Source organism: Rana temporaria, chromosome 3 (genome assembly GCF_905171775.1).
Source record: "Rana temporaria chromosome 3, aRanTem1.1, whole genome shotgun sequence".
In the NCBI taxonomy this organism is placed as follows: Eukaryota; Metazoa; Chordata; class Amphibia; order Anura; family Ranidae; genus Rana; species Rana temporaria.
In genome coordinates, this window is record NC_053491.1 from 340,272,613 (window position 1) to 340,297,663 (window position 25,051).

General features: G+C 46.2%; 1 protein-coding gene across 1 annotated transcript; it reads right to left on the reverse strand.

Annotated features, from left to right (window-relative positions):
• Nucleotides 1-5,113: 5,113 nt before the first annotated feature.
• On the reverse strand, nt 5,114-25,051 carry SAP30L (SAP30 like). Its single transcript, XM_040345097.1, has 4 exons — nt 24,580-25,051; nt 14,791-14,913; nt 9,599-9,697; nt 5,114-6,715 (listed from the first exon to the last, which is right to left on the reverse strand). The coding sequence occupies exons 1-4, from the start codon at nt 24,769-24,771 to the stop codon at nt 6,584-6,586; spliced, it is 546 nt and encodes a 181-aa protein (XP_040201031.1). The 5' UTR covers nt 24,772-25,051; the 3' UTR covers nt 5,114-6,583.

Genomic DNA, 25,051 nt, shown 5'->3' on the forward strand with positions numbered 1-25,051 from the left:
GAGCGCTGCTATTACCGAGCGAATCGACGCCATCCTGAATTTTTGCACTTTGACAAAGCAATTGAGGGCCTTGAGGTCCAGGATTGGACGGACCCCTCCTTCTTGGGGGCTACAAACAGATTGGAGTAAAACCCCTGAAAACCGTTCCATCGAGAGAACTGGCACAATCACTCCCCTGACCAGAAAATCCTGGACAGCCCCTGACAGAGCCTGCCGGCGAACCGGAGGAAACTGGTGGCTGGAAGGAAAAAATCTGTTTGGTGGACAAGAGGGAAACTATCTTGTACCCCGAGGAAACTACTTCGCAAACCCAACGGTTGGAGAGGAGAGACCTCCACCGAGCTGCAAATTCGCGAAGCCGGCCCCCCACCCGAGACCCGGCGGGGGCAGACCTTCATGCGCAAGCAGGTTTGTTCGCAGGCTTGCGGAACCAGGGGCGCTTCTGCCCTGCAGCGGGCGCCTTACAAACTTTTTCCTGCAGCACAGGGCGCACGAAAAAACACTTTTGGGTAGTAAAAGAGGGCCCTTGCCTACGACGAGACTTCTTGCCCTCCCCAGACTGTGGGAGCAGTGTGCTCTTACCACCTGTGGCATCCTTAATGATGTCATCCAGGGACGCCCCAAAAAGCCGCTCACCCTTAAAGGGCAAATCCACCAAGGCCTTCTTGGAGGATCGGTCCGCAGACCAGCATTTCAGCCACACAAGGCGGCGTAGTACCACCGCATAGGCGGAGGCTCTGGAAAGCAAGGGAAGCGTATCCAGGGCCGACTCACAGACAAATGTTAGACCCTGAACCAATTGTTCAGCCAGGTCCTTGCAGGTCTCGGAAGCATCCTGCTCCTCCAGCTTCTGCAGCAACAACTTTGCCCGTTCAGTCAGTGTCTGCGACACCAGAGACCCGGCCACAACCGGTCTCACAGCTGAACCCACAACCGTGAACATAGGAGAGTGGAGGCTGTGGCCCGCTCTATCAGTGGGGTCCGTTAAAAAGGAGCCCCCACCACAGGCAATGTGGTGGCCTTACTCAGTCTGGACACAGGAGGGTCTGCTGACAGAGGAGAGACCCACTTTATTTTTATTTATTTTTTAAGTCCTCCTCAAAAGGGATAACGGACCGCAAAGTTTTTTTAGGAACAGCAAAAACTTTTTGTGGCGTGTCCCATCCTTACATAGCAAATGCTCCAAATAAGGAGCACAGCGAAATACTTTTTTGCAGTGCTGGGTGGCTTGCGGAACCCAAAAGGGACCGGCGCAACTGGTGCTCTTGCCAAATCCTCAAGTTTTGGAGTATCACGCACCGCAGAATAAGAGCTCCACCAAATTCTCTCATTTACTGACCCTGAGGCACGGTCCGTGTGGATTAAGCCTGCATTGACAGAGACATCCCCAAAAGCAGGCTCAGGGAGGGGGCACTTTGTACCCCCCTACTGGGCACCAGCTGCTTCAAACCTGGCGAGAAACGCCTCAAGTACAGCCGACATTGCCTCAACAGATGCGGCAGGAGCAGGGGAATAAAGTATAGTTCAGGCATTGCTGGGGCAGAAACACCAGGTTCAGGTTCCATATTGCCCCACCGCTGTGTACTGCAAGACAGAACAACCCACCGGTCACCTCCTGGCTGCAAAAATAGAAGCAGAGGCCTCCCCACCCCACCCAGCTGCAGAGAGAGCTGAAAACCTGAGGTGTGCTCTGATGTGCTGGCTGTGCTGTGTCTGTCACCTCAGGGAAGAATCACAGCGTTTCACAGAACTAAAACTGTCACAAGAGACAAAGATATTTCCAAGATGGCCGCCGTCTGAGGTAAAAATCACCTCATACAACACAGCAGCACCCCCCAGAGTAACAACACAGTCCCCCAACAACACACAGGCCCCGGCGGTAATAAAGAAAACCCAGGAGGTCCCCCTTCACAGCCGCTACCCAGTCAGGGGAAGGAGGGAGAGGAAGGGGAGAGAGGAAATCAGGGCGGACCCTCAGTCGGCCTCCCCAGGGAAAACACCAGCCATACCACCTTACCTGAGCAAGGGGCCACTACTTACCTGTCCTGCGACCACCGGCTGGAGGTATCCCAGACAGAACCAACGTCCACTAACGGCATGGCTGTCGGCCAGACACACTGTGACAAAGCCATAGAGACCGGTCATATGTGTGTCCTGGAACATGTAGTTCCCCGGCCACCCTGGAGCAATGGGGCCTGTTGTGGATGACCCAGAGCTGAGGGCCGGCACACGCTCGATGGCTGAACATGGGGGGACAAGAGTCAAGACCCAGCCTGTCTCCCAGTCGGCTGTTGATAGAAGAATCACAGGATTAAAAAATGCAGGAACAAAATAAAGAGAGAGAAAATCGCAAGAAAAAAAATCTCCAGAGTACAGGAACTCCAGAGTGCCTGCCTCTCCTGTCGTTAGGCAGAAAAAAACTGAGGCTGCTAGAGCAGGGTGTGGGTTATACCCAGGGGGCAGCTGCACTGAGGAATGTGTTGTTAACACTTAAAGTGCTTTTTTTCTGCCTAAACTCTCCTAAAGGAAGCGGATATAACCCTACTGTCAAAGGATGCTGTGTCCATCTATGAACGGAAGAGAAAAAGGTTTCTTTAAGACGCTGGGCGGAACTGATGTTTTGACGTCACCTTCGCCCAGCAGAGCTATGGGGGACGGGTGGGGGCGATTTTTCCCTCACTCGCATCCCCAGTCAGCTGCCGAACGGACCCGATCGCCTCCGCCGCTACCGACGGCTCCGGTAAGCGGCGGAGGGCGGTACAATACCGAGACACTTTCGTAGATCTTGCAGTGAATTCGCCGCGGAGACCGCCGTTATCGTGTACAGGAGCGCTCACTGAAGAGATGGATATCTCGGTTGTGGCAGCAGCTGCTGCCGTTACCGAGATATCCATCTTTAAAAAGGACGTCTTTTTGACATGGGGCGGTGGTCAAGAGATTAATGTGAATAATGAGAATTCTTACAACGCACGTAGAAAATCAGAACCTCTGCCGGGTTTTATATTGCAGTCTGTCACTGCAGAGGTCTAGAAATCAAGCTATTATAACATGATGCCTTACTTTCTATTCCGGTTCCAAGGAGGTAAAGTATTTCCATTATTACTGCACAATTGTCCATCATCAACTTAAATCATAAATCATAAGTTAAGGCACAATGATACAAAGTCCATCAGCACAAAGAATCTGCATGCTTCAATTCTCAGTGTAGAGATAGATTACAATACAGAGACCCTTTCGTATTACCTGTATTGATGGGCGAGGGTCGGGGATTTGTCATGCAGCAAAGCCCGGCTTATACAAACTACAATTGGGAAAAGTGCTCTTGAAATGTGATTCTCTGCATCTTTGTGTAGAATGTCATTGTGTAGGCATGCAAGCACTGATAGGGATAAGTATGGAGCTTCCTTGTCTCCAAGATGCACATAGCCCCCAAAATGATGGATAAAGAGGGTTTAAAAATTGAGAATCTTTTACTAGATCATCTTTTTTGATGAAAGGAGAAAACCTCTTTAGCAATAAAATACTCACAACAAATAGCTTATTAAATATAATTACAAGCTTGAGATTCAACTTTTTTAAAAGCAAACCAGCATTTATAAACATAGAAGCTGAATATTTATACAAAGGATCCAAACCATTGGACATTACACTGAATTACATTACACATTAGATGCATTTTTGTAGTCTGGTCCTTGCTGGCAGCAAGACCCAGAGAGAATAAGCATAGATATGAGACTATTCATTGCACTCGTGTGCATGAGCCCTTAAAAAAATAAAATTATTAATTATTAGCATAAAAAAACTCTACCTTGTTAGTTAAGTCTGGGGGCAGAGGAACGAAGTATAAGGCCGGCTTCACACTGTCGCTGCATGCGGCGCACAGCAGGGGTCCGATTCTGGTTCACTGTTCAGGTCCGATTTCAGCCCGAATTTGGGGCTGAAATCAAACCTGAAAAGCACCAAAGAAAAGGCACATGTTTTTCCGGCACACCGCACCCGCTGCAGAGATATGTGAACCGGCTCCATAGAGAGCCAGTCACATTCTCCTGCTATGCAAATTGAATGCGGGGAAACGCATAGGTGTGAACCCGGCCTTAATCACCTATTCCTTACTCTTGCAGGCTCCAGGTGCTCACCTCTTGGGGAAGATGTCTGGGGCCCCATTGGATTCTGTAGAACACAGATTTGGAAGTCCAGCTGCCAGGCAGTGACACTTTTTAGTGGTCTTGTGGGAGGGTGGAGACACATGGAAGTGCATGGAAATTCTAACACTGAAATACTTGAGGGATAAACTAAGCCAGTGTGCGGTTCAACTCACCAGTGCCCACTTAAGCTGACCTTAAGGCCCCTTTCACATGGGGTGGGCTCCGCTGCAGTGCGCCTGCTCAGCAGATCAGACACACACAGCCCCGCTCTCCTCTATGGGCGGTTGGATGGAAGCAAACCGCCTGTGCGTTTACACTCGACTGTCATCCGATCCAATCCACCAGACGGACGGATAACAGATCCCCATTAGTCTGTTTTTAGCCAATAGGATCCGATTGGATGTCAGCGGGTGTAAACTAAGGTATGTCCATTTACACCCACCGCTCCATAGAGACTGGAGGGTCCTATCAGGTCTGCCTGAAAAACAGACAGATGGGACTGAATGGGACCCTTAAGTGCAACTCCAACCAAAAGTTTATTATTATTTAATTTTTTTTTTTTAAATTGAGCATTTATTAGAAAGCAGTATTTAAAAATGGCCTTAGCCCCCCATCATGCCGCCTGTCCCCCAACTAGTTACCCAGGAAAAAAGTAATCCTAAAAGCGGAACTCTGGAATAAGCAGATATTGTCCAAATACAGAAATCACATGTATTTTTACTTAGAACTTGGTGTGCTTTGTGTATTTATTCCAGATAGGTGCAGTAACTGGGTATGAAACTACCCCCCCCCCCCCCCCCAGCTCTTCTGCCCGCACAGCACAGGTATGAGGTCACTGTTACTTTTAAATATCTGGGTTTGTAAAAGCATTTAGTAGCTGTCCCCAGCTTTATCCCAAAAGAATAAAACTAATTGGCTGGAGTTCCACCTTTACCTGCTGCCAGAATAGGAATACAAAGAATGCGAGCTACAGAAAAAAAAAAACACCTATGTAATATGACCATATAACAGTATTTACAATGTATCTGTGAAAATATCTCGGGGAAGAGAGAGAGAAATACAAAAAAACAAATACAAGGTCTAGAGAGACTGTCACTTATTGCTAGGAATTTGAGATCTTGATCAGGGAGAATTACACTGGTGGCAGTATGTCGTGACCTAGCCACATATAGAAGGTATAGTAAACTGCAACAGGAAACAACCAACACAGATCAGTTTATAAAATCTAGTCCAATAAAAAGTGATCAGAGATTGGTTATGAGTGATGGGGTACTACGATTCCTTGCACCACGCTGTGAAAGTTTCTGTGAAAGGGCAAGATAAATAAAAAAACCTAAAAAGATCCCCCCTTTCCTGGAGAAAATGCTGCTCTAGTTTCCTCCGATAGGGCTCACAAATGTCTACGTAGAAGGCCTTGTGATCTCCAGAGAAAAGGACAGATCGGCGCTCGCACAGACTGTGTCTATCTAGCCTTATTTAGAGATCATCAAATGCCAAAGGAGTTTGGTTATTTGGTTGGCACTGGAGCAGCATTATCCAGGAAGAGCATGTTAGCTTTTTTATCCACCTTAGCAAGCCGTTAGCATAGTTAGTTAACATTTGAATCTGCTCTGGGGGGGGGGGGGGGGGAGGGTGCATCTATATAAGAGCAATGTATACAGAAAGATTTACCAAAGCTAAATGCAAGCTTCCAGTGGCTTTGATCAAGCCTCTTTAGTTCCCTTCATCTGCAGTGTCTATACAGATGTTGCATGGAGTGCCGACTCAATTTAAAGAAGCCGCTTGTAGGCTTTTGTACACTTGCATTCCCAAAATGCAGTCAAGGGGCACCAGAAGTCAAACCATTGGGACCCCCACTACCAGCTTTTCAGGAATGAAAACCAATGGTTTGCACGTTCTAGCAACAAGGCATGACACAGGGATTGCCAACAGGGAGTTTTTCCAGCCGATGTCCTGGTGGGGGCCAAATGGCCTACAGGTATGACAATAAAATATTAGACTTTTTTTTTACAGCTGCACAGTTTTTTCTACCCCCCTAGGGCCCCCTGACTGTATAGGATATTTTTTGGAAAAGGTGAAATGTAGATTTTCTGCAATAATAACTGATGACAAGCCATTTTAAAAAGGAAGGAACTGGTTTGTGCTGCGATATTTCTGATGATATCATATTGGGAAGGTTAATCATCTGTTTGCATATGGCAAGTCCAAGGCAGTATACATGAATGGCGCATTTCTGCAATAAGTAAAAAAAAAAAAAAAAAAGTTTTTCCCATGCAGAGCGCAGTGCTGCAAGCGCACTGTCCGTACGTAAAAGACCATCAGCCCGTCTGCTGTTGAGAAGATGATATGGCACAGGTTGTGGCCATGACCACACATGATTTCTATTTACAAGTTCATTGCTTTTCAGTAAAAGCTGGTCAAAGTCCTGTAGTCTCTGGCTATGCATCCAGCTGTTTGCTGCTTTCAGACTTCTGGTCCAGACGGCTTCGATTGTTCTTTACCATGTAGATAAAATAGGCCAGTGTTTCCTTCTCATTCACAGGAATGTTACGGAAATGCCGGCTCACAGTCTGTGGGGGGGATAAAAAAGGAAAGTAAATAAAATATTATGTTCCTTGAATAAAACTTCCTAGCACTGAAAATGAAATAAAGTCACAAAATGCATATTACATTTTTCTATAGTTTAGTTAGACAGACACTCCTTTTTTAGAAAAAAAAATGGTAACATTCAAGATATACCGTATATACTTGAGTATAAGCCGACCCGAATATAAGCCGAGGCACCTAATTTTACCACAAAAAAACTGTGAAAACGTATTGACTCAAGTATAAGCCTACGATGTCCATCTGCATGCCTCACTGTGTCCATGCCTAGACTGATGTTTAACATGGGAGTCTATGGAAGGGGTCCCCGGCTTTGAAAAATCAGTGCTCCCCGGCCGTAGGTCCCCCAGACAACAAACTTTGCACACTTGTAGAGGTAAAATGGGGCTACATGTGTGCCAAGTTCCAGGGGACCTACGGTTGGCCGGTACCGGGTCCCCAAAGTCCGGGAGATCAGGCGCAAAAAAAGTGACTCATGTATAAGCCGAGGGGGGCATTTTCAGCACAAAAAAAAAAAAAAAAAAATGTTGTAAAACTTGGCTTATACTCGAGTAAATTTCTGTATTTGGGCAGCAGCTTGTTGTCTTTATACCCATATACAGGCATTTTGACCTAGTCACATAACATGCATAGAAAACAATCCCAACAAAGAGTTAGTATCAAGTCAATGTACTGGGCAATGCCTGCTGATCTACAGAGATAACCCAGCACCACGTGCTTTCCTCAATGGAGGATCTGAACCAGCCTTATCCAGAGCAGAACAAAAAACTGGGAATTTGCAATTACATTTGCTAAAACTTAGCAATATAAAATGTAGAAGACATGTAGAAGCCTACATTTTATTTCTGTGGTGTAACACATGTTGATTGTCAGTTGCCAAAATTGAAGATGAAAAAAGAGGCGAGGTGTGGAAAGGACTCCTCGGTGTAAATGATGTGCAGAAACAGTATTGTAACCGATTTGGCTGTCACTGTACAGCCTGAAATTTTACCCTTACAAATTAAGATAATGGTGGAACATGATTGCAGCTAAACATCTCATTGTAAGGCTACTTTCATACTGAGGTGTTTTTCAGGCTGCAGCCCCAGTGTGAGAGCCAGAGTGCTTTCACACTGGGAAGGTGTGCTTGCAGGACGTTAGAATAAGTCCTGCAAGCAGCAACTTTCGGGCAGTGGGGGAGCGATGAATACTGCCTTGGAATCAATAGGCACCGCTGCCGAAGCACCTGCAAATCGCTTCGGCAACGGCGCTTTGCAGGCGCTATTAACCCTTTATTCGGCCGCTAGTGGGGTGTTTTTAACCCCTGCTATCGGCTGAAAAGCGATGACACCCCCCCAGTGTGAAAATAGTCCAAGTGTACAGGTGTGATGGAGTGCGAGCTTCAATACTAAACTGTACACAGAGTCAAACACTTTAACCGCTTCAATACTGGGCACTTTCAACCCCTTCCTGCCCAGGCCAATTTTCAGCTTTTAGTGCGGTCACACTTTGAATGACAAGCGAGTCATCATGGAACACTCTAAAAATAAAATTATACAAATTTCATATGGGTAGACAGATAGAGCTTTCTTTTGGTGATATCGCTTCACCACTGTTTTTATTTTTAGGCTTGGCTAAATGGAAAAAAAAAAAAAAAGAAAGAACATTTTTTAAATAAATATGGGTGAATAAGTAATGTTTCTCCTTCACTGTTCGCTGAGGAGGCTGCGCTGATGGGCGCTGATGAGGCGACACTAATAGGCAGCGTGGATAATCAGCGCACTGATGTTCAGTACCCCGATTATCAGTGTAAATGTGTGCTGTCAGAATTGCCAGTTACTGGCTCTCCTCACGCTGTGACAGCACATGAGGAAAGCAATGCCAATAGCGGCAAGTCTGTTTACATGTGATTGGAAACAGCAGATCACATGGTAAAGCGTTGTTGTATTTGGCCCTTTACCACGATCTATAATCAGCTGTGTGCCAAGGAAACAGCCATCACAGAGTGCACTGGGTATGCATGCCCCGGGGGCATGGTTCTGTGAGGATGTACATGGACGCTCTCCCAGAAATGGACGAGTGCGCTGTTGCCGTCTTTTGGCTAAAGTGTGGTCAATTTTTAAGCATCAGGTTCAGGTCAAAGCAGTTAGACACTACTGGCTTCAAGAACCGCAAGTAATTGTGAATGGATCGCTAACATATGAGCGCAAGACAAACTGCTACTTGTATGAACAGTCATTCCAATCTACTCAGGGCAGAAACGACAAAATTCATACACTTTCCCACAAGTGTGTACCAGCGGTTGAAGCCTTTGCAACAGCTGAGACAAAGTAAGTAAAACAGAAGGGACTTTGCATTGCTAGGTTTGTTAATGACGTTTCTAACATACAATTCACACTATGCCATGCAGGGGCTGGTATAAAGAGTTGTACAGTTGACCAGTGTATGATAAGTCCTGGCACATAGACCTTTTTTTTTTTTTATATATATAAAAAGTGTATGAGAACGGAAATTAGGTACAGAGAATAGGTATATGTAGGTTATTAAAGTCAAATCCCACGGAAATACCCAAGTACACAGTTCAAATACATAACCGATTATGGTTTACTGTTGAATCTGTGATTATTATTATTGTTGTATATGGCTTGCACTGGGATTCAGAAATGGACTAACAAGTGGCAACCTCCCCAATCTCTAACTAGCCTTTTCAGTAGGGTGCACATGAAAGGACAACGCACATCACAAATAAAAAATGTCTTTGCACATTTGCCAGCTAGCATGACAAAAAAAAAAAAAAAATTGTTCCAGTCTCACAATTCACGCTAAAAACAGAGGGTTTAATTTGCTTGCTTGTGAAGTCAGAAATGTACCTCTGCCAGTTGTGCCTTGTTGAGCCCAGGACGAGTTTGTAGCTTGTAATGCCTCTTGTATCTGCGCAGGGTGTTGACTTGTAGCTGAAAAAGATCAACCTACAGAGAGATAAAGAGTCTAATTAACACTTTTATAAGAACAAAAGTAAATCACCTTCAAGGAGTTGTAAAGGAAAACTAAAATTAATGTCTGCAAGGTAGACAGACAGAATAGTGTATTGATTCTGTTAAAAAAAAAAAGGAGTAAATACCTATTAAATTCCTTCATCTATATCACCTCCGGCATTCTAGTTTGTTCTCTCATTCACTTCCTGGTTTGCGGAGCTCGTTCATGTAAGAACTACATTTCCCAGTATGCATTGCGGCACGCCCAGTAATTCACACCTCCTTGAAGTCTCTAACACGTAGAGAGCGTCCTGCCACACAGATGTAGTTCCCAGGAGGGGGTGAGCACGTTACTGACCACCGCAGTAAACCCTCCAGTCATGATGGTCAGTAAAATCAGACAAGCAGGAAGTGAACAGAACAGAGAAGAAATAGAGCAACTTCTGAGCAAAAATGAACAATGAGGAAGTGAAAAGAGGAATGTCTGCAGGTAAAGGATGCTTATTATGGAAAAAAAAAATAAAATAAAAAAAAAATTCCTTTACAACCTCTTTAACCACTTAAGGACCGCCTCCTGCACATATACGTCGGCAGAATGGCACGGCTGGGCACATCCACGTACAGGTACGTCCTGTTCTAGTACCCAGCCGTGTGTCGCGGGACCGATCGCCGCTTGAGTCCCACGATCGCTCCCTGGAGCTGAAGAACAGGGAGAGCCGTGTGTAAACACGGCTTCCCCCGTTCTTCACTGTGGCAGCAGCATCGATCGTGTCATCCCTTTTATAGGGGGACACAATCGATGACGTCACACCTACAGCCACACCCCCCTACAGTTGTAAACACACTTCAAGGAACACATAACCCCAACAGCGCCCCCTGTGGTTAACTCCCAAACTGCAACTGTCATTTTCACAAAAAACAATGCATTTTAAATGCATTTTTTGCTGTGAAAATGACAATGGTCCCAAAAATGTGTCAAAATTGTTCGAAGTGTCCGCCATAATGTCGCAGTCACGGGAAAAAAAAAAAAAAAAAAAAACGCTGATCGCCGCCATTAGTAGTAAAAAAAAAAAAAAATGCAATAAAACTATCCCCCATTTGTAAACGCTATACATTTTGCGCAAACCAACCGATAAACACGATTTTTTTTTTACCAAAAATAGGTAAAAACGGCCTAAACTGAGGAAGATTTTTTATTTTTTTTATTTATATATATATATATATATATATATATATATATATATATATATATATATATATATATATATATATATATATATATATATATATATATATATATATATATATATTTTTTTTTTTTGGGGGATATTTATTATAGCAAAAAGTAAAAAATATTGCATTTTTTTCAAAATTGCCGCTCTATTTTTGTTTATAGCGCAAAAAATAAAAACCGCAGAGGTGATCAAATACCACCAAAAGAAAGCTCTATTTGTGGGGAAAAAAGTTCGCCAATTTTGTTTGGGAGCCACGTCGCACGACCACGCAATTGTCAGTTAAAGCGACGCAGTGCCGAATTGCAAAAAGGGGCCTGGTCTTTTACCTGCATTTTGGTCCGGGTCTTAAGTGGTTAATGGACACTGGTTTAAAAAAAACACAACACACACACACACACACACACACACACACACACACACACACACACACACACACACACACACACACACACTCCCAGCCCAGCTAAACCTTAATTTTGAATGTAGGAACAAAAAAGACAGGAAAAATATGCGTTGTGCGATATACTTCAAGAAAATGATTTTTAGAGGCAATACAAAAATGTCAAATTTCTTAAATTTTACATCATGGTACACAGAGGAGTTCAGATTTATGACTACCTGGGATGTGGTAAACAGGAGGGAAACCCAACTACAAAGCTGCCTGCAGGACCCTTTGCCTAAAGCTGGTGGCAATAAACATCTGTTAGAAGTTAATATATGTGTAAAGAGAAGACCAGAAAAGGAGGAAACTTGCGCTCATGATACCATAGGCCTAAGAAACAAACTGACAAATGCACCTAGAAATAGTGAATTGAGAAGCATCCTGAGCGTTATGAGGACCCTCAGCCAGAACAAACAGAGAATCAGATTGTCAAAGCAAAAAACTGTTGACTTCAGATAAACTTGAACAGTTAAAAAAAATATGAAAAAAGTGAAGCAACTTTACCTTCGGATTAGGACAAAGCCCTGGCTCATGTGGAACGGAAAAAAAAAAAAAAAACCCTTAAGGCCCCTTTCAGACTGGGGCGGGAGCTGCGGTGGCGGTATAACGCCGCTAAAAATAGCGGCGCTATACCGCCGGAATTGCCGCGGGTATCAGCCGCTAGCGGTGCGGTATTAACCTCCGCTAGCGGCCGATAAAGAGTTAATATCGCCCGCAATGCGCCTCTATAGAGGCACATTGCGGGCGGTATTGCCGCGGTTCCCATTGTTTTCAATGGGAAGGAGCGGTGAAGGAGCGGTATACATGCCGCTCCTCTCACCGCTCCAAAGATGCTGCTGACAGGAGATTTTTTTGTCTCCCGCCAGCGCATCGCCTCAATGTGAAAGCCCTTCGGCTTTCACATTGAGGTAGCTGGGCAGGAGTTTTTCAGGCGGGATAGCAGCGCTATTTTTAGCGCTTTACCGCCTGAAAAACTCCTCAATGTGAAAGGGGCCTTAGTAGGAAAGAGGACCGAGGCCTTAACACCACCTTAACATGACCTTACCCTGGTAAAGAACAAGGAAGGCAGAAACGGCAACTAAAGGAGTGAAAAGGCAATACTTCAGCGAGGTTAAAAGGAGAAGACTGCAAGACAGATACGACCAAGTTAAGGTCCCACACAATCCATGAGACACCCTGCAGAAAAGCTTGAACCAAGGAATGAGACATGATAGGTCGTGGAAAGCACATGGCCAAGTCAAATATCTTCACTTGAAAGCACTCAAAGCTAGAGACATCTCCACACCAGGCTATGGAAACTCCCCCCCCCACAACATACTACTGGGGATGAAACGTATGAACTTCACACCAGGTGAAAAAAGCCTTCCATGTACAGCGCATTCGGAAAGTATTCACAGTGATTCACTTTTTCCACATTTTGCTATGTTACAGCCTTATTCCAAAATAGGTTAAATTCATAATTTTCCTCAAAATTCTACCCCCGATAAGGACAACCTGAAAAAAAGTTAGTCTGAAATCTTTGCAAATTTATTTAAAAATAAAAAATCTCACGTACATAAGTATTCACAGCCGTTGCTCAATACTATTGAAGCACCTTTGGCACCAATTACAGCCTCAAGTCTTACTGAGTATGATGCTACAAGCTTGGCACACCCATTGTTGGGCAGTTTCTCCCATTCCTTGCAGGACCTCAAGTTCCATCAGGTTGGATGGGGAGCAACGGTGCAGACATTTTCAGATCTCTCCAGAGATGTTCAATTGGGTTCAAGTCTGGGCTCTGGCTGAGCCACTCAAGGACATTCACATAGTTGTCCTGTAGTGACTCCTTTGTTATGACTGTGTGCCTAGGGTCGTTGTCCTGTTGGAAGAAGAACCTTCGCCCCAGTCCGAGGACCAGAGCACTTTTTATCAAGGATGTCTCTGTACGTTGCGTCATTCATCTTTTGCTCAATCCTGACTTGTCTCCCAGTTCCTGCCACTGAAAAACATGCCCACAGCATGATGCTGCCACCACTATGCTTCACTGTAGGGATGGTATTGGCCAGGTGATGAGTGGTGCCTGGTTTCCTTTAGACATGACGCTTGTCATTCAGGCCAAAGAGTACAATCTTTGTTTCCTCAGACCAGAGAATTTTGTTTCTCATGGTCCGAGAGTCCTTCAGGTGCCTTTTGGCAAACTCCAGGAGGGCCATCAAGTGCCTTTTACTGATGAGTTGTTTCTGTCTGGCCACCACCGATTGGTGGAGTGTTACAGAGATGGTTCTTCTGGAAGGCTCTCCTCTCTCTGGAGAGAAATGCTGGAGTGGCCATCGGGTTCTTGATCACCTCCCTGATTAAGGCCCTTCTCCCCCTATCGCTCAGTTTGGTCGGGCGGCTCGCACTAGGAGTTCTGGTGGTTCCAAACTTCTTCTATTTACAGATGATGGAGGCCACTGTGCTCATTGGTACCTTCAATGCTGCAGAAAGGTTTCTGTACCCTTCCCCAGATCTGTGCCTCCATACAATCCTGTGTCGGAGGTCTACAGACAATTCCTTGGACTTCATGGCTTGGTTTGTGCTCTGACATGCACTGTTACCTGTGGGACCTTTGTGTGTCATGGCAAAGGCTGTGAATTTTTATGTACATGCGATTTTATTTTTACATTTGCAAAGATTCCAAACAAACATCTTTTACATTGTCCTTATGGGGTATCGTTTGTACAATTTTGAGGAAAATAATTTAATTAATCCATTTTGAAGTAAGACTGTAACCTGTAAAATGTGGAAAAAGTGAAGGGCTGTGAATACTTTCCGGATGCGCTGTACTGTATACTTTCCTGGAGAACGATGTTCTAGCCTTAGGGCCATTTTATACAGGCATTCTGTTTGTGTGTTTTTAGATGGAAAGGGGACATTAATGAATTCCTATGGGGTTGCAAATACAAACAGATCATCATCCATTTATATCCAAGTCTGTTCAGATAATTTTTTTAAATTGGAACAGGGCTGCATCCTTATACATTTAGACAGATCTGAACAGGTGTAAACTGATGCCGTCTGTGTATTGCTATAGACTTTGATTTTTGGAAGTGTGCATGTGATCAGCACAGGGCCAATCAGCACTATCCAGACAGAGGGTCAGGGGTCCCGCTTCCTCATAGGACAGACCGTGCAGAATGAAAACTACTTCTACAAGCTTTAACCAGTGTTCGGCCAGACACCGATAGAAGGTCACAAGACTGCTATATACTACCGAGAAAAGGTATTTAGCAGTTTATAGTTACTAAAATAATTGCATTTCCATGTTCTGTGTACTGTGTACTGTGGGAGACCAGATATAGTGAATGCAGGGTCCTGGGTTTAGTAACACTTTAAGGCTTTAGAACAAAAAAAAAAAATCCTAAACAAAATGAATGCTTTGACATGCTGACCTCTGGCACATCTGTTTCATGTTCCGGAGAGTCTCCTCCGTCATCACTGGTTTTCCTCTTCCTCTTATTCCGAACACTTTGAATGAAATTCTTGTGGAAGTCACAGATGTAAAGATGTCGAACCTAAGATGGGAAAATATCATGAATTACTTCAAATGTAAATTAACAAGGGTGGCAGGACCTCTAAAGGAAAAAAAAGTCTAAATGGCTGATGTTATTTTAAAAGTGAACAATTCTTTTTAAAATTAGATTTGTATAGCAAAATGGTTTCATGGTATTCCTTAAAGGGGTTGTAAACCTTCCGTTTTTTCACCTATGAATTAAGGTGAAGGTCAACTGTCCTTCGTGTGTACTTTAAATTAAAGCAGAGTTCCACCCACTTTTGAGAGGTGGTCCCAAACGAAAAACCACTGCTCGTTTTTGGATTCTGAAATTTTTACCCCCCCTCCCGTCCAATATTACCTTTTATGCGAAGGGTACTTCTGATTCAGCAGCGCCAGGGCCCAGGACATCACATCCTCCTCTTCGGCGAGCTCCCCCATTGTCTTCTGGGACCTGTGTGTGTCCCGGAAGACAAGCTGGCCGCTCACAAAGCGACATAGGACTCGCGCATCTGCAGTGAAGCCCAAAGGATCCACTGCCGGTTTCCCTTAGTTGGAATGGCGGCACCCGATTCAATGGACGGATCGGCCTCGGCGGGCCGACATTGCGGGCTCCCTGGACAGGCAATGTCTTAATTTTTAATAAAGGACTTGTCAAAAACTGCTTTTTTTTTTTTAATACTAAACTTCAATTCTTTTGGTGAATGATAAAGATAATAAAGATTAAGATAATCCGACTTGGATGCGATTTTCATTAAAAATTAAGGGGCTGAAATCGTGCCCAAGTGGGACCAAAGTAGTACAGGAACCTTTTTCAAAGTCGGACTGACAAGTTAGACCAATTAAGATGGCTCTCACAGGGAACCATCAATTTTGACACGTCATGCGACTTGTGCTCTCGAAGTCGGAGCGCATGTCGGACCAGTGTGACCCGGCCCTTACCTTGATACCACTAACTAAAATCTAGTGGAACCAACTGCCTTCAAATACAGCTGTTCTGTGAAGCCCTCAGGAGGTTTGTTAGAGAACCTTTGTGAACAAAATAGCACCACGAAGGCCAAGGAATACACCAGACAGGTCAGGGATAAAGTTGTGGAGGAGTTTAAAGCACTGTTCAATCCAAAATGGAAAGAGTATGGCACAACTGCAAACCTACCAAGACATGGCCTTCCTCCTAAACTGACAGGCTGGGCAAGGAGAGCATTAATCAGAGAAGCAGACAAGAGGCCCATGGTAACTCTTGAGGAGCTGTAGAGATCTACCGCTCAGGTGGGAGACTCTGTCCACAGGACACAACACAAATCTGGCCTTTATGGAAGAGTGGCAAGAAGAAAACCATTGTTGGAAGAAAGCCATAAGAAGTCCTGTTTGCAGTTTGTGAGAAGTGTGGGGGACACAGCAAACATGTGGAAGAAGGTCAAATGAGACCAAACCTTTTTGGCCTAAAAACAAAGCGCTATGTTTGGAGGAAAACTAACATTGCACATGACTCTGAACTAGGGGTGCAACGGTTCAAAAAAACTCACGGATCGGATCCTCGGATCAGGAGTCACGGATCGGATCATTTTCGGGTCAGCAAAAAAAAAAAAAAAAAAAAAAGATTTATGAAAAAAAGTCGGATTCAAGTCTGGGCTCTAGCTGGGCCAATGGCTCTATATGGTAATGTCCACCATTGTCCCCCCACTTGTCACTGTAATGTCCGCCATTATCCCCATCACTGTTCCAGACCAGTCCAACATTTTCCCCACACTAGTAAAGAACACCGAGTCCCCGTCCTTCATAGCGGCGCTCACTGTTCCCCCTCAAGCTCCACGAAGACAGCCAGCCAATCCGGGCAGCTGATGGTTTTTAATACCCATATTATTTTAAGTGCTGTTAAAATATGACAGTGCAATGTTAAAAACTAAAAAGTGTTTGTTGTTTAAACAGTTAAATATGCCAGCATTGGACTCCGCAGATACCTCCAGTCTACAACTTAGCAATCACCAACACTTGCGTAAAAGATAATATTCCGCTAAATTGATATAATCTAGATTTTCAATAAAACAGAACAAAGTGTGTGAGTGAACATGTGTAGACGCATTTTGAAGCAACATACTATTGCACAGCAAAACCCTCTGTCATTTTTGTAGTCAGGGGCCCAGATTCAGGTACGACTTGCGCGGGAGCAAGTGTGATTTGCGCCGCACAAGTACGGATTTGCTCCCAGGCAAATTTGCGGGTGACCCAGAAAGCAAGCTAAGCCTGAAATGTGGCATTTTTGCTCGGAGGCAGTTTCTCTGCCCCGGCGCAATTAAGGGGCAATTTTGCTCAGGGAGCAACTTGCGCTCTCATGGTTTTCCCTCAGCAAATATGCAAATGAGGAACTGCCACTGATTCATAAACTTGCGCGTGTGAGGAGCATTTTGCTCCCAAAGCGCGCAAGCTGTTTGGCCGGGGCAAATTTGCACTTTATAAAAGCAGGGGCAAGTTAGCAACAGATGGCCACAGGTCAGCTGGAGAGCAACTACAGCAGCACCAAGACGGACGAGCTGAACAAGCAGAGCACCCACACTTTCTGGATCTCACATCTGTGTGCCAACATGCCAGGGGCAGCTACAAAATAAAAAAAAAGCTCATAATCTGAGCATCAATAAAAAAAAACTCTAAATCTGAGCATAACCAAAAAACAAGCTCATAATCTGAGCATCAAAAAAAAAAAAAAAAAAAAAAATGGTCCCAATTTTTTTTTTCTTTTGGACATCCTTGGCCCAAGGGTGCCCCGGCTCTGGCTCCTCAGACGCCGTGGTGGAGCATGGGGTGGGGATGGAGGGGGGGGGGGGGGGGAGCATCAACCCCTACTTCATCTCTCCTGGCAGGTGGTGCCTGCAAGCCCTCCATGGCGTTGGCCAGGCGGTTGAGGACGGTGTTGGTCTGTCCCAACATCCTCATCTGCCATGTGGTGGTGATCCTCAACTGCCATCGGGTAAGTCTCCCCTCCTCCCGCACAGCAGTAGTGTTGGCCTCCACCGCACCTGCCAACCTGCTCACCTCCGAAGTTAATAATGCAGTGGCATCCTGCTGTTCAACCAGACAGGTCACAATGGCTGCGCAGTTGCCACTAACATCCTCCAGGGTCTCATTCTGTCGGTCCCCCCGGTCAGCATGGTGGGGGAGGGCCTGCTGGACAGAGGAGGAGGAGGATGCCAGGCTGTCCGCCACCCGCCTCAGGTCTCCCACCATCTCCCCTATATGGTGGGTCTGCCGGGCCTGCTCCTCCTGCAGACCCTCACGGAGGCTGGAGGGTACACCCCTAGTTTTAGAAAGAGCCTTCATTGGAGGAGAGGCTGGGGCACGAACTGAGCGAGCAGAAGGGGAGGGGGTCACACAGGAGGGAGTGACACTGGAGGGGGGGACACTGGAGGGAGGGACACTGGAGGGAGGGACACTGGAGGGAGGGACACTGGAGGGAGGGACACTGGAGGGAGGGACACTGGAGGGAGGGACACTGGAGGGGCATGATGTTATGATCGGGGGGGGGGGGGTGGTGGGTCGGTTAGGGATGGTGGGATCCTCCTGGAGGGACACTGCTTCCTCCAGATTGAGGATAACGGCCTCCTCCACCACTTCCTCCTCCCTAGATGGACTCTGGCCGATATCCTCCTCCACCAACATGCCCAGGATCTGCAGGGGGCCTGACTGCACCCCATGATGTTCTGGGGATGGCGTGGGTCGCCCTACAGCCGACGACGGCCCAACCTCATCATCAATCTGTGGATGACACAAAACAAAAATGTTGCTGGAGCAACACACTTATCATATGTTCCCTTCTACCCCCTCCCATGATACACAGCAGATATGAGAAACAAAAAACTTACCAGTCCCCAACAGTGGAGTCATAGCCTGGCAGTCCCTCCACCTGCTCCAGCGCTAGACTCTGAGAGATGACCTCCTCCTCCGGATTGAGTCGCACAGAACAGGCTGGTCCTCCTCCGGTGCCCCTGCTGTGCTTTTTAATGAGGACAATTTTGTCCCGGACGCGACGCCGCATGTCCGTGAACTTTTTCTGGATGTCCATCCAAGTCCGGTCCTCAAAGCCCAGGGCATTGATGTCTAAGGTTATCGCCTCAAATATTGCCCTCCTTTGGGCTACGGTAGTATTTTGGCATTCAGCGCCATACAGAACAGCAGTATGGCGCGTCAGTGCCGCCAGCATGATCTCCATCTCCGCTGCCACAAAATTAGCCTTCCTCTTTTTTTTGGGGCCGGGAGGTGCCATCTCGCAGCAAAGGGCAAAATTACCTTGCTCAGGGGGGGGGGTGGAACAAGCAGGATGTAATTTTGCACAGGACCTGCGCAGGTCTGCCCCTATTTATTTGCTCAGTGCAAGCAGTTGGGCAAAATTTGCCCTGAAAATAGGTGCAAACCACTGCTGAGTGGAAAAAAGATCATTTGCATAGGGCACACCCACTTTCACTTGCACTGCCTTAGGCCCTGATTTTTGCCTTACAAAGGAGCAAGTTAGCAGACAAAAGGAATCCTGAATCAGGTGGCAATCTTTCCAATTTGCCCCAGCGCAGAGCAAATCAGCTGCTCTTCACATGTGCAACTAATGGGCAAATCTACCTGAATCTGGGCCAGTGTGTAGAAATTGCAGTTTATATTTCAGACACTAGGGGGAGTTGCTGAATTTTGACAGATGGTAAAGCAGACATGCATAGCTATAGGGAGTTAATAGCTTTGAACTGTTAGTTATTGCCGATCTGTGATTGGTTGGGGTGGAGCAAGATGGCCGCCGCTCCGGAGCTAGGCCGAAGCCAGGGACTTACCTACGGCCGAGGCTCCGGTGCGCTCCGCGGATCGCGTGGTGTGCCGATCCGAACGGGGTGACCGTAAGGATCACGGATCGGTGACGATCCGTTGCACCCCTACCCTGAACACACACCACCGTGACAAAACTTGAGCTATTTTGCAAAGAATGAGCAAAAATTTCACTCTAGATCACGGGTGTCAAACTCAATTTAATCGTGGGCCGCATCAGCATTATGATGGCCCTCAAAAGGGCCGATTTTTCCTGAAAGATTAGATGTCCAGCGCATCCCCTCCCCTTTACATTAGATGTCAAGAGCCACCCAACTATCAGAAGTTGAGTCCCCCACTCTCCCTTACATCACAGGGCGCCCCCCTTTCCTTATGCTGCTGCTAGGAAGAAGATGAATGCATTGCTTGAAAGCAGAAAGTAAGGGTTTAGAGGAGGACTGGAGCTCTCCTGCAGCTGCAGGATGGGTGCGAGGGCCACATGAAATGGCCCGGAAAGCCGGATTTGGCCTGTGGGCCTTGTGTTTGACACCTGTGCTCTAGATGTTCAAAGCTGGTAGAGACATTCCCAAAAAGACTTTACAGCTGTAAATGCAGTGAAAGGCGGTTCTAGAAAGTATAGACTCAGGGGGGTCTGACTACAAACGCAAGTCACACTTTTCACAGATTTGTAAAAAAAAATATATAAATATTATATATAAAAATAAATATAAAGCCATTTATAATTTTCTTTCAACTTCACAACAATTAAAGTACCTGTCTGCAAGAATGTGTTTCCAGCACGACGGCATAGCGCTGGTTCTCTGCGACAGGGTGCCGACATCTCGCACTCCCTGGAATAGGAAAAGCACATTCTAGCGAACGCAATTCTAGACGCCGTGTTTGGTATGAATCATGAGGGGGAACTCCACGCCAAATTTTAAATTTAAAAACGGCATAGGTTCCCCTCCAGCAGCATACCAGGCCCTTAGGTCTGGTATAGATTCTAAGGAGAACCCCGATTGTAAGGAGAACGGCGTGGGGGTTCCTCCACAATCCATACCAGACCCGTATTCGAGCACAGTTTGTTGTTCGGGGGACCTACGGCCAGGGAGCACTGATTTTTCAAAGTCGGGCCCCCCTTTATATAGACTCCCATGTTAATTGTAAGTCGGGGCATGGACACAGTGAGGCATGGACACCCTAGGCTTATACTCGAGTAAACACCGTATACATAAAAACGTGTGAGATCAATAAAAGTTACATCATGTATTTAAATGTCGTTCAACCACTTACTGAAACAAAACAAAAATACAGATGCCGCACTACCACTTCACTCAAATGATAGCATATAAAGAATCACATAAAATTAGCAGTGTGTCACCATCAGTGTATAAATGTAACAGTAATCATCAATAAAATGATTAAAATCCAATAGTGAAAAACATGTTATTACACGGATAGTTTTTTTATTACATTTCCCCAGATGAAGTCACGTGATGGGTGACGCAACATGTAGGGCAGGGGTTTGTAGGGGCGTGGACCGGAAGTGACCATTCTACCAGGAAGAATGGTACCCCCAATATGCCCATGTTGGATTTTATTGATGTAAGCAGCATTTTAACAATGAATAAAGCGGGTTTTAGGCCTGGTTCACACTGGTACAATTTGAGATGTCAAAAAGCATCTCAAATTGGCGGCATTTGCCGGCAATGGCACCGGCCTAATCGGTGCGACGCTGCATCTGTGGCGCTGCACGGATTTAAAAAAGTAGTTCCTGTACTACCTTTTGTGATTTCGGGCAGCAATTTACATTGACATCTGTGCAGAAACCTGCACAGATGTCTCTAAAATCGCGTCCGAAATCGGGACTGCCAGTGGGAGTGAAGTCGTGCGAGTTCAGCTGAACTTGCACGGCTTCACTCCCGCAGCCCAGTGTAAACCAGGGCTGTCCTTTGTCCTCACATGGTATACGAGTACATCCCAGTATACAGACCACATGTTGTTAAAAGGGACCACAATAACATTACTGAGGAGGATGATACAAGTGGATGGGAGTGCCCTGGTGGGAGGGAGGCCATACCACAGAGTACCCTGGGATCTTGGAATACCAGTCTGACGAGAGAAGGGAGCCGATTATTATTATACATGCGAGTATATTATTGAGGTGAGGGCACAGAGGTGATCGGAAAGAGGCTTGAAGATTCTATTAAAAGTAAAAGTCACATTTATGAACGATAATAAAATTGTTTTCATTGTTGGACTTACCTAGAATACTGTTTGGTACCTTCATACACTGATGGCGATACACCGTTTTATTTTTATGTAATCATTTAAGTAAAGTGACGGGCGGGGGTTCTCATTCTAGGATGATGTCATAGAACATCGTCCCACTCTCGAAGTGGGGGCAGGTGGCGATCGTCAGAGTGCCGTGTCCCTGGGACACGGCGTTTCGCTGATCTTGATAAAGAGCAGGTATCGAGGCTCTTTACCCATGTGACCAGCTGTGTCCAATCACAAGTAAACAAGAAATGCTGGTTATTGGTATTCAGTAGTGTACATTAAGACGGCTCCATTCACTTCAATGGAATTTGACATGTCGGGCGACTTCAAGTCGGATCCCAAGTCGCCCCTGTGTGAACCGGCTGTAAAAAGGCAAAAACCTTTTTGAAGAGCGGCTGTCCAGAACTTCTTCCCATTTTATATCTGTGTTTACACTCGCAAATCCAGGTTCTCGCTCTGTCACGAGTAATCGCGGGTTGCCCGGCAGTCATCGCACCCACATCGGCATGCCTCGGGCGCACGCCCCCCCCTCAAGTAGCCAAAAGATGAAGCGGCATAAGGTAACTTTGCTTCGCCCAGCCATGCCATTCTGCCGCAGAAAAAAACTGCGGTGGATGGTCGGCAAGTGGTTAAAAAGAGACAGCATGGAAAATTGAAAATTAGTCTGTGCAGAAAAGGGGTGAAAGTGCCCAGTATTGAGGTAGTTAATAAGGGCTGTATACAGCAATAGGGGGGTTGGTAAAGTGTAGTATACAGTAATAGTGCATTATACAGTTCTGTATAAAGTAACGGGGGACATGCAGTATATAGTAAAAGGCTGCCATACAGTTCAGTATATAGTAATGAGACGCAAAGTACAGTATACAGCAATAGGGGTCCACACAGTTCAGTATATTGTAACAAAGGAAATAAAGTGTAGTATACAGCAATAGGGGACCGTATGTTCCAGATATAGTAATAGGGGCAGAAGGTGCAGTGTATAGGAAAACGGGGCTGTACAGTTCAGTATACAGTAATGGGGGGGGGGGGGGGGTAAGTGTAGTATACAGTTCTAGGAGGTCCACACAGTCCAGTGTACTGTAATACTAGTGGGCTATGCAGTATATAGTTCAGTACACAGTAATGGAGGGCTACATAGTGCAATATACAGAGACAAGCATTGGGGTAAAACACTGTACACTAACACAGAGATACACACACACTGTACACTAACACAGAGATACACACACTGTACACTAACACAGAGATACACACACACTGTACACTAACACAGAGATACACACACACTGTACACTAACACAGAGATACACACACACTGTACACTAACACAGAGATACACACACACACTGTACACTAATAAACAGATGTGCAGTTTAGTGTGTGTGTGCGCGCGCGTCTCTCTCACACAGTTGCACACGCTGGAATACTACACACAAACACTACAATATCTCTCATCACACAATGCTGTACACACAATGCTGTACACACTGGCACACCACACACAATGCTGTACACACTGGCACACCACACACAATGCTGTACATGCTGGCACACCGCACACACAATGCTGTACACGCTGGCACACCACACACACAATGCTGTACACGCTGGCACACCACACACACAATGCTGTACACGCTGGCACACCACACACACAATGCTGTACACGCTGGCACACCGCACACACAATGCTGTACACGCTGGCACACCGCACACACAATGCTGTACACGCTGGCACACCGCACACACAATGCTGTACACGCTGGCACACCACACACACAATGCTGTACACGCTGGCACACCACACACACACACACACACACAATGCTGTACACGCTGGCACACCACACACACACACAATGCTGTACACGCTGGCACACCACACACACACACACAATGCTGTACACGCTGGCACACCACACACACACACAATGCTGTACAAACTGGCACACCACACAATGCTGTACACACTGGCACACCACACAATGCTGTACACACTGGCACACCACACAAACAATGCTGTACACACTGGCACACACAATGCTGTACACGCTGGCACACTACACACACAATGCTGTACACACTGGCACACTACACACACACACAATGCTGTACACACTGGCACACACAATGCTGTACACACTGGCACACTACACACACACAATGCTGTACACACTACACACAATGTTGTACACGCTGGCACACTACACACACACAATGCTGTACACACTACACACAATGTTGTACACGCTGGCACACTACACACACAATGCTGTACACACTGGCACACTACACACAATGTTGCACACGCTGGCACACTACACACACAATGCTGTACACACTACACACAATGTTGTACACGCTGGCACACTACACACACAATGCTGTACACACTGGCACACTACACACAATGTTGCACACGCTGGCACACTACACACACAATGCTGTACACACTACACACAATGTTGTACACGCTGGCACACTACACACACAATGCTGTACACACTGGCACACTACACACAATGTTGCACACGCTGGCACACTACACACACAATGCTGTACACACTGGCACACCACACACACAATGCTGTACACACTGGCACACTACACACACAGTGGGGGGACTCACGCTCTTATCGATGTCCAGTTTGAGTCTCTTCTGACTGATACTCTTCTGCACTCTCTTGCTGAAAGAAGCGTTCCCAGCCGGCCGGGCGCAGCGCTCTCCCCCGTCTATCAAACAACATGTCTGACCGAAGAAAGGAGCGGCAGGGGCCGGCGGCCCATCCCTGCTGTCCTCCTCCGTACTGAAGCCGTTCATCCCCGCTTCACTCTCACTACAATCTCTGTCCGAACATGCCGGGCCTCTCCCCGACACACTGCAGCGACAGAGTCGCCATCACCCTAACAACGGAAGTCCCGCCCTCGGGTGAGATTCGGCAGGACAGAACAGTCGGTGGGCGGTCTTTACTTGTGACACTCGTGTCAAGATTGGCCGGAGCTATTGTCATTTGAGGCGGGAATGCTCACGCCTCTTCCGGCTACGGAGTCGACCAATACGGTGCTATGGCCCGGCTGTTCACTACTGTAAACAAGTGTGT

Coding starts and splice junctions, on each gene's coding strand:
- SAP30L (XM_040345097.1), bottom strand. CDS start 24,771: ATGAACGGCTTCAGTACGGAGGAGGACAGCAGGGATGGGCCGCCGGCC. Junction 9,698..14,790: donor ATGAAACAGATGTGCCAGAG/GTCAGCATGTCA, acceptor ATCTCTCTGTAG/GTTGATCTTTTTCAGCTACA. Junction 6,716..9,598: donor ACAAGGCACAACTGGCAGAG/GTACATTTCTGA, acceptor TCCCCCCCACAG/ACTGTGAGCCGGCATTTCCG.